The sequence below is a fragment of the Pteropus alecto genome, unplaced genomic scaffold, assembly GCF_000325575.1.
Source record: "Pteropus alecto unplaced genomic scaffold, ASM32557v1 scaffold5, whole genome shotgun sequence".
Classification (NCBI taxonomy): domain Eukaryota; kingdom Metazoa; phylum Chordata; class Mammalia; order Chiroptera; family Pteropodidae; genus Pteropus; species Pteropus alecto.
Genome location: NW_006441953.1, coordinates 4665403 through 4679695, shown reverse-complemented (window position 1 = coordinate 4679695; position 14293 = coordinate 4665403). Strand labels below are relative to the sequence as shown.

The following is a 14293-nucleotide window of genomic DNA, read 5'->3' as shown; positions in this document are numbered from 1 at the left end:
GGATCAAGAGGGAATAGGCTTCCCGCAAAGAAATGAAAAGAGATAAAAAGCACAAACCTATAGATTAAAGGAGATTTAAGACATTTATTAGTGTATGGACCTTGTTTGGATCTTGATGCAAATATAGATCATTGGATGATGGATGGATGGATGGATGAATAGATGACATTTATGAAGTAATTAGAAATTTGAGCACTTACTGAATATTTAATTCTATTAAGGAATTATTGTTAATATTTTCTAGGTGTGATTATGGTACTGTGGATATATTTTTTTAAAGCTTTTTATTTCAGAGATAACATTTATGTACTAAATGATTTATGGGATTTATATGAAAACAATACATGTAATTGAGAGGAGTTGATGAGAGGAATAAAGGAAATTGGCTATGAGTTACAATTTTTGAAGCTGGTGGTTAGTTACCTAGGGGCTCATTATGCCATTCCTGTCTGTGTTTATATATTTTTTTACATTTTTCTTAACAAAAAGTTAGAGACAGAAAATGGGAAGAGATGAAATGTAGACATAAACTAAGCAACAGGAAATTAAAACAAGAAAACACATTGAGTTAGTGCACTACAATTATTTATATATTCCCTTATATAATACAAACTATTTAAAATGTTTTTTACTATAAAATCTTAACACTATCAAATTTCCTAATCCCAAAGATTGGTTCCAAGAACAGAAGACTAATGAACACTATAGCATGGATTCTGACTATCCCAGACACCATTAGAATAGTTATCCTTAGAATAAACATGGATCAGAAAGCCTGGACCACATAGTAGCTGTTTTGTAAACTCTCTCATTTTTTTTCTTTTCACATAATTAACCATTTTTCAGTATACAACATCCTGATATTACCTGCCCTGTTCCTTACTCATCACAGGTGCCTATGTTAGGGTACAAGATGATCACTGACCTTGTGTTCACCTTCTTGGTTTTGCCCTGCTGCTGCTGCTGCTTTTACTCCTATGAGTGAAATAAAAAAGTATTATTATTAGGTATTATTACTATGAAAAGTGGTCTCAAACCTTATGTAGCACTTTTTTTCCAGCATTAATGAGGTAAATTTGACACATAGGAATTATATATTAAAGGTGTACAATTTTATGTTTTGATATGTATACACATTGTGAAATGATCACCACAAGCGAGCTAATTACCATATTCATCACCTCACAGTTACCATTTTCTTTCTTTTTTTTCTTAGCAGATTTCAACAGGATTGTTATATTTGTTAAACGCAGTAACCGTAGTCACCGTTGTACCTTAGATCTCTAGAATTTTTTCATCTTCCATAGCTGAAACTTAGTACCCTTTGATCAATGTCTGCCCATTTCCTCCCCCCATCCCCTCACCCCTGGCAACCACCATTCTACTCTGCTTCTGTAAGTTCGACTATATTTGATTCTACATATTAGTGAAATCATGCAGTATTTGTCTTTATGTGTCTGGCCTTTTTTATTTAGCACAATGTCCTCCACATTCACCCATGTGTCACAATGGCAGGATTTCCTTTTTCAAAGTTGACTGATATTCCATTATGTGTGTGAGTGTGTGACATTTTCTTTCCATTATTTTAATGGACATTTAGGTTGTTTCCATATCTTGGCTACTGTGAATAATGCTGCAATTAACATGGAAGTGCAGATACCTCTTCGAGATTTATATTTCATTTCCTTTGGATATATACCCGGAAATAGAATTGTTGGATCAGATGGTAGTTCTATTTTTAACTTTGAGGAACCTCCATAGTGTTTTCCATAGATGCTGCACAATTTACATTCCCGCCAATAGCACGCAAGCACTCCTTTATGTAGTTTATTTAAGAAAACAAATATATGTAGTCGTCTTAAGAAAATAAACCTCAGTGTGTTAATTATAAAATATCTGAATATAGAAAAAAATGTTGTCTCAGTTATGGGAGGAACACAATAAGGACTGAAAGAAAAAAAATGACATTCAAAATTAAACTTGACTATATAACCGAGGGAAGAGATCACTGGAGTATTTTATAAATTATCCCTACCTCTTTCTTACAAATCTTTGCCATAGCTCGTATGTTTCTGATTGGAATCACTGAGATGGGCAGTCAAATGATCAAGACCTTTATTAATCAAGACCCCATAAATCTCTTAAATAATCAAAACAAGACAGCAGACAGCACTTGAGTTATATTAACCTAAGGCCACATTGAACTCTAGATGGAGAAATCACCCAATATTCTATTTTTATTTCAAATATGCTTATCTAAGTTGACTAGCTAAACTCTTAAAAGTAGGTACATGAACTATTAGCCTAGCCTCAACCACACAGTATCAGAAATATTAAATGTGCCCCATATTTTCAGTATTCCAGAGTCAAGAGAATACATAAGACTAATACAGCAGCAGCCTCACATTCATAAAATCAAGAAAATGAAATTACTACAGCTGCTCATTACAGAATAATCACCAGTTCCCTTATTTAATTCCATGCCCAACCAAAAGTGATATTTCCATGCCCAAAATTTAGCATTATTTAGGGGGAAAGAAATGGGCAAATAAAATGGAAGAGAGGAAAAGATTTTTTCAACTTGAGCTTCATCAGAATGTTAGCCAATTCATGCCAATTGTCCAGTCCCTAAATGAACTTAAAACACACAAGGCCAGAGTTTCACATCAAGAAAATTAACTATCCTGCTGTGTGCTCCTTGCAAATATCTTGCAAAAGCCCAGTTTTCTTAAGTTCCTGCTGCTACCGTGGATTATACCCAAACTTGTGTCCCAGGACACCCAGAGAGAAACAACATAATCCTGTTCTATGCTCCTCTTAAACCTTACCTACCGTCACCTTAATTTCTTGGCCTTAGTTAACCTGCACTATGCTGTGCCAGATCAAAAATCCCTTTCCTCCACTCATTCTTCTGCTACAGCAGATTTTGACTTCCTCTGGACAAATAGGCCAGCCTCTTAGATCGAACTGAGATACAAGATAAAGAGAGAAAACAAGATGCACTGTCCTGCCACTTCCAGACAGTGCTGCTTTGAGGTATGCCGACCCAAGCCCTAGAAATGAATACCACCACCAAACCCTACAAACCAAAGGAATGACAACAATTCAAGAGCTTTGCCTCTCCACATGGGAGTACCGCCCACCAGGAATGCAGCTGCCCCTGCAGGCTGCGAGTCCCGAAATCCTATCCCAGCAAATACCAGACCCTGCCAGCTTCACATAGGATGTTGCTCTGTATCAGCTGGTTGTGCAGTTTGAGGAACCCCATTCTCTCTGTATAGGACTTGGTCTCACAAATTACAGCCCTACAGACATGTTAGCTGTTTTTAGTACAAAGTAACTTGCTTTCCACACAGGACTATACCTAAAAAATTGCAGTTTGAGGTCCCAGACAAACCTGACCAAATGAATCTCATTATTTAATAAAATGATTCTCAGTGCTGGCTACACAATAGAATCGCCTGGGAGTCTGGGGAAAAAAAAAAAAAAAAAAAAAACTGAACCTGAGCTCCATCTTAAGATACTTCACTTGTATTACATGTCTGGAGTGGGCCTGGGTATCACTGTTTACTAAAATCACCCAGATGATTCTGATGACTTCATAACCATTGGCCAATATGCTATCCTCCCACTCTCACCAAGGGTATTGCTCAGTAAGTGTAGGTTTGCAGTCTCCACTTGAAGCCAGGCCTCTCCCAAAGCTGCAGCTTGCCATCTACAATAGGCCCCTAATTAACAAAGTCCAATACCCTGTATGTTCTCTCACTAAAGCCCTGCCAGATAGAGAGTAAAGATGGACAAAACCCCGAGCTCCGCATGCCTGCTTCTCCTCTGTTCCACCACATATCTTCTCCATGAGTGATATGGCTTTTTTCACAGGTGGAAACCACCCCCGTACATTCACAGCCCTTCCTTCCTCCCTAACCTGTCAAGCTGTAGCCACAGAGAACACTACCTGATCAATGTAAGAACTGTTGCCATCACACCTGGATCCCCATTCCCTTCAGGTGTCAATCCTGAAAGAGGATGGAGAGAGTGGAACATGTCCCGCAACCCCTATCAAATTCAGAAGTATCCTGAACTGCTTTTGTACTAGCCATCCACGCTACTTGATATTGCTTGTTACTATCTCTTCCACTAAACTATAAAGACTGCAAAAACTGGAACATTGCCTGGTACTTAGTAGGTGCTCAGTGAAATGTTTGATTGATAAATGAATGAACAAATGAATGAATAGGTGGAGGGGAGGGGCTGTTTCCATGATAGTGGAAAAGATGAAGTGATGACCTCACTGTTTGGGGCCAATATTTAACATAGATAATTGGAACTATAAGCGGAGGGTGAAAGACAGAATTCACAGTCTTAACCTGAAAATTCAACATTTGTCTTTTTCTTAAGCACAGCCTTGCCTTTTCTTTCAAGGCACCCAAACTGTTTTCATGTTGTTGTACTCTATATCTACTTTTCTTCTTCGACCTCCCACGTAACAGCACCTCGATTTTTCCGAGGTGCTCTGTTCTGCCTGCTTTGTCTTTACCATTTTCCAGCTCCACAGCAGCCTAGTTGTCCTGTCCCTCCTTACAGAAACAGTGGGAACTCTTTCCAGCTCTACAGCATAGTTTAAGAGAGATTAGTTAAATGTACAGTAAGTCCTTCCTTACTCATGTTCTGACTTCTACGGTGTTTTGAAAATACTAATGCTAACACTGCTTATCCACACAGACTTTTTGAATGATGGTATGTTTATCTTAGAATTCCAGCCAAAATGGTAATTGTATTGCTGCATGTGGGAGAATGAAGCCAAGATGTTTCAGTAATCATGTGGTTCCCAGAGACTGTGCTGCCTGCACATGACTCAGGGCAGATGAGCCTGGTGCCTCTGTTCTTAGGGATGGTGGTGGTGGCGGGGGGAGGGAGGGGTTGTTCAAAGAGAAATAAGTGAGAAGAACAGGATGAAGGCTAGCTCACATTGGTATTCTGGGTCCCTTGATACCTTTTGAAATACAGGTACACTAATTTTTTTCAATATTAATTACTACTAAAGATATCCTCTGTGGCTCTAAAAGAGTATAGGATCTGAAATGTGAACAGCCATTTAAATCTCTGTAAAGGCACTATAGACAATGATGGAGAAGATAAGTGGGGTCAACAGTATTGAGATCTAGTTATGTTAATTGTTTTGAAGATTGCTAAGATCCCAGTCCAGCAACATCTATTTCACCTACATACTGATACCTTTAGCCCTTTGGTTTAGGATAGTATTTTTCAAAATATTGTCCACAGACTACCTGCTTTAGAATCATCTGGTGGTGTTTGTGAAAAACAAAACAAAATACCACATTCCTTAGTCTTAGAACAATAAAGCAGAATCTCTGAGGGTAAGACCTTGAGCTAATCCTGACTAAACCACTCAGTTTATCCTTTTGAACCATAAAGTCTAGACTACTAGCTTGAGACTTCACCATCGATTAAGCTCCAAATATTCCCAAGAAGCAATAGCACTGTGAACAGATATTAGTCATTTTTCTTGAAGGATCTGAAAGCAGGTTATAATGAAGCAGTTGAAAAGAACATGAGGACACAAATACCGAAGGGAAAGAATGGGACACTACCAAGTGGAGGGAATAGAGAAAAAAATGGCCAGAGAGTCAAAGAAAACCTTCTTTACTTCATCCTTTTGTCCCAGGTTATATATCATTTGTCATGGTTAGGTCAGCCCAACAAGCATATATCGAGCCCCTGTCATGTGCCAGGTACTTAAGGATAAAAAGAAACAGAACACAGTCCTAGGGGAGCTTACAGTTTAGTAGAAGAAACAGGCCCTTAAATGAGCAATTTCAGTAAGTGTGGTAAGCCAAATACAGGGATTTGCAGTAGAGATTTTGGAGGTCGAGTAGACAGTCTCCTAATAGAGACTTGGCTCCCAGAGAAGGAAGCACTTGAGTAGGGAAATAAGTAAAAATTGGGCAGATGGAGCTGGGGGTGGGGAGCTTTTGAGGAAGGACTGAAGGGGAGCCAGAGCTGGGAGGATGGAGCGTGTTCCCAAGAGAGGGTGACCTGTGCATCCCAAAGGCTCTGAACCCTAAAGCAATCTTGTCTATCAGAGGACTCGAGCAGTTTAGGACAGCTTCAACATAAAGCACAAGAAATGGAGAAAGATAATCAGTGACCCTACACAGGTAGACCTGGGCCAGGTCAGGGAGATTTGTGTGTCCTGATAACTTCTAACAGTCCTGTTTTGCTAGACATTGAGAAGACGTCTTGGATCAGTCTTTCAAATTCATGTTTATGGTGTCAAATAGTTCATTGTGGTTGTTCCAAAAACATATTACAATCCGTTTATAAGCCCTCTCTGGGACATTGTGCATGGAATTGCAATAACTAATAAGTTAGCAATGATATCAAAAATTGTTCAATATGGTTTTGAAAATGTTTCAACTGTCATTGGAAGGATACATGAAAAATAAGAATATCAATGACCTGTAGAGAGTGAGATGAGAAGAGAGGTAGGAGGAATTTACGTCTCACTGTACACCCTTTTATACTGTTTGACTTGTTTACCATGTATATCTGTTGCCTTTTCAAACACGTTTAAAGAGAACTAAAGGGTCACGTTAATTGTGTAGTATAACAAATTGTCAACATTTGAGTGATTTAATTTCTGTTAAAAACCAACTTAATGAGTCACTGATGCAACAGTGGCAGCAGTAGTATCATTAGAGTAGTTTTGTTCTTAACGTCCTGAGAAAAAATGGGATGAGAGAAATAAATATTTCATATATCCTCTATAAATTTGGCCTTTTTTTTCAGTTTGCAGCTCATCTTGTGAAGATGAAATATCCAAGAATCTGTATTCTAGATGGTGGCATTAATAAGATCAAGCCAACAGGCCTGCTCACCGTTCCATCTCCTCAAATATGAAGAACCAAGAGTATGATTGTCAAAAGGACAGACCGACAACAGCACAGCGCTTCACAGCCTTGCCACTCTAAGAACTAGACTTCCAGATTGTTGCATTTTCATAAAGTTTTGTCATGAGACATTTTTTTAAACCTCATGGCCCAAATATTCAGCTAGAATAGAAACTTGACTGTACATGTATTGCTGAAAGAATTTTCTTAACAGTGAAATCTGATCATGTATTTTTAGCACACTGTGACAAAAAGCCAGAGGAATTTAGCTGACAAAGCAGATTTAGCATTATCAAGAAATCTCACTTGCACTGAAAAAGCTGTCTTCCACTGCACTGCACAGATAGTCCTAACACAGGTATTATTTAGAAATATAGATTGAATGTGGGCTGAAGTCATCTTTCCATGATAATGAAAAGTGAAAAGCTATTCACAGTACATTCCTTATAAGTAAATGCTACATCTGGTACCTCATTTTTGGTCCAGACAGCATGCGCATGCACACGTGCGCGCGCGCGCGCGCGTGTGTGTGTGTGTGTGTGTATGTGTGTGTTTAGAGGGAGAAGAAAATGATCATAGTCTACTTCCAGAAAAAAGAAAATGTGAAATCATTCATATTAGATAGAATATTTATTCAGCTCCCGTAGCAGAGAAACCCAAAATAAGAGTGACTTAAACAACCTAGAATGTTATTTCTGAGTTAAAAGTCTGCATGGTCAGTCTAGGGCTAGTATGTTGGTTTCAACATGATGACAAACTCAGACATCTTTGCTCATTGCTTTACCATCTTCAACACATGGTTTCTCTCTCACAGATCACGATGACTGCTCAGCTCCCACCATTACATCTTCAATTTAGAAAGAAGGGAATGAAGGGGAGGGGGAAGAAAAGAAGGAAAGAAATAGGGAGGAAAGAAGGAAGGAAGAAAAGATGAAAGAGAAGGGAAGACATGTTTCTTTAAGAGTACAAACCAGAAGTTGCACATATTACTTCTGCTTACAAACCATTGGCCAGAACTTAGACATATGGCTACTCCTGGCTATAATGAAAACTAAGAATATAGTCTTTGACTGGGCAGCCATTTACCCAGCTAAAAAAGAAATTTATTACTGTGTGGGAAAAGAACACAGGTAGCAGGTAGCAGTCTCTGCCACATTATTCTAAAAATTAAATACTATACTTCATTGAATCTAAGGCACACCACAATTTTATGTACCATGAAGGAAAAATAATGCAGCCAAATAAACTGTGACTCATCAATTCTAAGATGCATTCCTATTTCAGAAATGTGAAAAAAAAATGCATCTTAGAATTAATGAAATAGAGTACATCTTTGATTGCCTTCACTTTATTTTAACTAAAACATGTTCTTTCATCTTTAACTTATATTCTTCTTCAGTGTTAAGTCTACCTAGGTAGAACACCTCGGAAAGAGCCTCAATTCAATTTTCTGGGCTATGGTTTTATTGTTTGTTTGAGGATTTTGCATCTATTTTTTTTTTTTTACATATAATTAACATACCTTAAAATTCACCTTTTAATTCAGTGGTTTTTAGTATATTTACAAAATTGTGCAATCATCACTCTAATTCCATAACATTTTCATCACCCAAAAAAGAAATCTTGTACCTATGACTATTCCCCATTAACCCCTCCCAAGGTCTTTGATTTAATTTTTGTATATGGAGATAGGTATCCAACTTCATTCTTGCATGTGAATATCAAGTTGCCAGTGACCATGTCATTTTGTTTGTTTTGCTCAATTAAATTGTAGTCATCTATCAAATATGTTTTGATTACCTACTATGTGTAAAACACAGACATAATCAATAGTTACATCATTCTGTGACCCCTGTGTTATATACAAAGAAAACATGAGAATTAATGAGAAAACAAAATTTTACAATTTCTCTAACATCTTTTTTGGATCATCATCTACCCTGTTTAGGGAAGTATCAATTCCTCCTGTTCTTTCCGTCAATCTTTGATGACTTCTCTTATTTCAAAGTCATGATGCAGCACTGATGATCATTTGGAAGGAGTGGTTCTGAGTTTTAACTTTGCCTTACTGAGGAAGCGAAGAAGGATGGAGGGGAGGGGAATTGGATGGAACAGGGCGGTAGGTCATGGGAGAGGATAAAGACCTGAGTGTTGCGAGAAGATAAAGTAGCCAACCTGCGTCACAATTTTGCATTTGATCTTCCTTAAAACCTGGTATGTTTAGACTTTTGAAAAACTGCAAGCTTTTTAAACATTGAAATTATGAATAATATTTAATACTCTCAATAGCAAGAGAAAGAACATACAATCACTGCCATGTTTACATGCACAGCATGTGATTTGATGGCAGATAGTTTCAAGAAAGTTGACCTCAACAACTATTTGTTGAATTAAACCTATGTAACCCATGATTTGTAGAGGTCCTTTTAATTATGTTACTGATTCCTATACTATCAGCATCAGCATTGTTTGTTTCTGGCATCAGCAGTCGCTTTCCTCTTCCTGGAATGCCCTTAGTACCACTACCAGCACACACACACACACACACACACACACACACACACACACACACGTACACTAATAAATTCTTCATAATCCAACACACCAGTAGCATCTCCCTCAGTCTCTGACTTCCCCATGCTGCATTAAAAGCCTCAAATCTATCAAAGCATTTCATTCATGTGTGTAGTAATAGACTTACTACATTATTTTGCAGCTGTCCACATTTGGGCCCTATATTAAAGTATGAGCCCCTTTAAGGTCAGAAACCATAATTTATACCTCTTGTTATCTTCAGCAACCCACTGCACTGGAGAGGCTTGATAAATGTAAAAGTGAATTGAATATCTAGCTTAGGGATTTTATAATCTATATAAATAGAAAAAAAATTAAAACAGCCCAGGTAATTTATTTTCAAGTGCCAAACTTACCTGGTACCTAATGATGTAAATAAATCGAAATCTCAATTTACTGAGTAAAGAAAGGATCTTTAGTATTCCAGCCAGCTCTTAAAATTTTATAATCCTAGAAGTTGGAACAGATACCTTCCAACAACAAGGTAAGCTAAATTAGTTGAATCCCTTTTCTAATTTCTAATTTCACAGAAATGCTAGATTAGCAAAGAATATTAAAAATATCTAATACTTTACCAAAACTGAAAGGAATAGACAAAAGTTCCTTGATATCAAATGTGAAAAGGAGCTGAAACACTATCAGGCCCATGAAATATCACATATCAAGATAGGCCCTAGGAACAGAGGTTTTAACATGCATGTAGGAATGGAAGACACAGTCTTGGGTCTTCTGGTAGGGAGATGGTATTAAGATTACAAAGTGACATTCTCAAAGAACTCTGCTCCATGAAATGACTAGGAATAATTTCTGACCGAATCAGGGAACCTGCAGGGGAGATAGTCATGGCCTGGTATTCAGAGGGAAGGAAGACAAATCTGTTGTAGACAGATAAAGATGTTTAATGGAAAGGCTGGGGTAAGTCCCCAAATTAGAACAGGCTTTAGGGCTTGTGTTCATCTGACTATTTAAAAATAAGAGCAATGAATTACATCAAACTTTTGAAAATCATAGATAGTGCCAGATCTTTGTTCAACTCCTCTGTTCCCTCCTCCAAATAGTACTTTTAAAAAATACTTCTTTAGGGATTAATATCAATAGTGTGGTACAGCATCTCAAAAGTATCTTATGCAATGGTCTCTCCTGGTGAAATCCACTATAAGGGGAGAAGACTGCTGCTTTTACAGCCTTAGAGTTGGTAGCTGTTTCACTCTATCAAAATCAGTCCTCTCATTCATATACATGCTGGCTCTATATATACCCATTGTTAACCAAATAACATATTTTTCTGGATAAACATTAAGCCAAAGAGTGGAAGCAAAACAATAATATTTATGATAAATTTTTGTTTGGGTGTTTGGTCACAACTACCATCTTAGATTTTATGTGAAAAAATAACAGGGAAACCTTACAAATCTTAACTGCCTGACACTAGAAATTTAGCATATGCAGTTGATCTCACACAACCTTTAGGTTTTGTATTCTAGTTTTATTATCTCATTTAATATTAGAAATAGTACACATTGTAAATAAGCTATTTAAAAGTTTAGCTGTATTTTTTAAAAGTATGTATTATATCTTTTCTGAGTAATGTTCTTGTTATTATCTTGTGAAAAGTGTCACATGAAGTATAAATTAGGATCTTGGCAAATTCAGGATTACATAGATTGTGATATTTGTTACTTCTACTATGTCTTTCAGGCCTAATGTCTCCACTTGAATTGATATTCTTTAGTATCCCTTTTAACACCTTTCAGAAGACCCATTTTTAGCTTACATTGTCTGCAGCATTTCAATAATACTCTTCTGTTCTAATGCTCACTGTGACCAATAAACAGTGCATGGGTGGGTACCAAGGCACTGTATTGCCGACAGTCCTAGATATAATATAGTAATCCCCTGGGCAGTGAAGGTCAAAACACTGCCCCTTCTTGGCTTAAGACTAATCTAGGAGCTATAACAAATGCATTTAAAGCATTAGATGGGATTCTAAATATTGCTTTCTGCCACGCTAAAAGATTAAACTTTGGAAAATAGTACTGTCTTTATATATATCTGTGACTTTTTTAAAAAACACTACATAGCCTACTATTCTTAAAAACTGTAATAGTGAGATTACTAGTTAAAGCATTAAAACCTAAGACAATCCATGTGTTAATTTTCTCATTAACCCTGAAAACTTATTTTTGTTTCCCATTATTATTAATTTTTCTCAATTATATTACATACTTTTCAGTCCTTTAGGGTAGAATTATTTAGTATTTTAAGGCTTATGGTGTGCTGGAACTGGCTCCTAGTGGCTTGAAAGAGCTAAATGCACTCATTTCTTTCCAACTCCGTGTTCAGTCATCTCACATTAATAGGTTAAAATTGGCCAGAGCAGGAGTGTTTACACCATTAAAATAGGCAACATCACAAATCACAGCTTTCTGTCTATCTATTTAGAAAGCCAGTCTATATTATTTAAAAGCAAACCACTGGTTTTAACCATCCTATGGTCGTTACACTATCTGCAGATTATAAATCATGATGATAAAAGAAATTTTAAAGTTCATCTAATCCAAATATCATTGTTTCAAACAATAAGAAAAGTAAAATGATTTTTCAAAACTCACGTAGCTAGTAAAAGATCCAAAATTACAATTCTGCTTTCCTAATTCCTAATCCATTTCTCTGCTTACCACATACAGATAGAGAAGTTAAATGACGCCAGTTTCAACTCATTACACATTTACTACAAGTCAACTTTAAGTCGGTCCCTGTATTCTATGATGTGTGGGATACAAAGATGAAGCACTAAAAATGTTGATTAAGCTCATTGTTCACTCTATGATGTAGAAGTACTACTTAATATTAGTTCCTAGTAGATAGCACTCTCACCACCTCTACCATATTTACCCAGAAAGATTTCCAAAAAACAATGCAGTTAACTATCCACGTAAGGGGAGGACCACTGTTCTCAAGAACTCTTGCTATGCACTGAATTACCTCTTACCTCCAAGACAACATTATCCAGAAAACATAGCCCAGGTGAAGAACATGTTGTCTCTTTCTTCAAGTCAAATCCTTGAGATGTGGGGTCAAAGTTGGCCTTTAACCTTTGTCTTCTCTGTCTTAGCTAGGGACTAGGCTCAAAGAATTTGGAAGGTCCTCGTGTCAGCTTTCCAGTCATGTGTGAAAAGCCAAGATAGCAGGGGGTAAGTAGTTTCTAGGTTTATTAATCATAAAAAAGAAGAAATAGAAGTAATTTAGGTCATTTGCTAACTTAAATTATTTTTATCCTCTGAGATAAACTATCCTGATAATTTATTACTTGTCAGATAGCATATCTTTTCTAAAATTATCTTTAATATCATTAATAATCCCATGTGTGCTGCGTCATCACCATAGACTCCATATAGGGTAAATCATTAAAGATCTAAAAGGCATGTGAGGATAAGGCTACTGGATTGAGGCCAAATGATGCAGAGGGTAATTTGCATAGTGATGTGCAACCATGAAGGAGAATCTTTGAATTTTTTAATGGGTAGTGAGGGTTAAAAACAATCTCTGCGCTCATAAATTATTATTAATTATGTATGTCAACACAAGATGACAGGATAGTATGACTGTTCTGCACAGGCCTTTCTGAGATTTACCTTGGGATACAGGCTTACCCTGAGCAAATGGTGTAAAAAGGCAGAATCTATTTCCAGGGATTTATCCATTTACCTCTGAATAGCTAAAAAAAACACACACAAAAAATGTTAGCACAAAAAACTGATTCAGAGCTAGGAGGTTAGTTTCAGTTACTTATTTTCCAAATTATTCTGACAGATCGATCAGTGTTAAAAATTTTTCGACCCTACTTTGAGGCTACTACAAGTTAATGCTGTATAGTCCCCCTAAATTATGGTTTACCTATGTTTATTTTGTAACAATATTTTTAAAATATCAATGTGCCTTGTTAATGTCGAATAATCATTTTGATTTACACCAACATTTGGCACTTAAAAGAAGCATGAGATGAGTGTTTTCCTGGTAACAAGGTAATTTTTTTAAATACCCCTCCCCCTTTTACATTATTTTAACTAATATGAATCCTAAGCAGATTAAGTCTAACAGCATCCCAGGGAACAGAGAAGGACTAGTTCAGATTTCAGAAGTAAATGTACTTGTAGATATTTATCTGGCTGCTGGTTAATAGTTTATAAAATCTATCAAACATAATGTGTTGATGGGGCATTTAAGCACATAGTCCAAGATAATGTTTACTTATACATCATATATTTTTTAAAACTGTATATATATATAAGTGAATGAAATAATTAGGAGATGATTTTAATAAATAATTTACATCTTAACCCATTCATTCAATATAAATTCTGTAAATGTCATTTTTAATATGAATTCCATGTAGCAATGTAACAACTATTTAAAATTTCAATGATGACTTATTTAACTTACATAACCAAGGTGTTATATACTTGTACAGAAAGTATCCCAAAAGATGACAATAGCTCAAACAGAAGCTGACTATATTAAGTACCCTATAAATAATTGTATGACGCTCTGAAATAAATTTAAGACTCCCTTTTGATTAAGTGAAGTAATATAAAAATTCATATTAAAGTTCATTATTGTCAGCCAAATTAATTCTATTAAATCAAAAATAATAAATTAATAGGAAATTATATGTTTCAATTATTTAGACCTTTTATTTAGCTTGTTCTACCCTGGACATTAAAAAGCTGCTAGGCATTTATTTTAAAACCTGATTGAAATTTTATGAGTGTACTATTAGGTGTATACTGTATTATCAGCTAGAACAA

The 14293-nt window shown here is 36.2% G+C and overlaps 1 protein-coding gene across 2 annotated transcripts in view; it reads left to right on the top strand.

Moving 5' to 3' along the window:
* TBCK (TBC1 domain containing kinase) overlaps positions 1–11518 on the top strand; it is a 159761-nt gene extending 148243 nt beyond the window's left edge. For both annotated transcript variants that reach the window (XM_006918893.3, XM_015595020.2), the window contains exon 26: positions 6811–11518. In XM_006918893.3, coding sequence (XP_006918955.1) covers positions 6811–6921 — 111 coding nt within the window. In that variant the 3' untranslated portion in view covers positions 6922–11518. The remainder of the gene's footprint in view (positions 1–6810) is intronic.
* The last annotated feature ends 2775 nt before the right edge of the window (positions 11519–14293 follow it).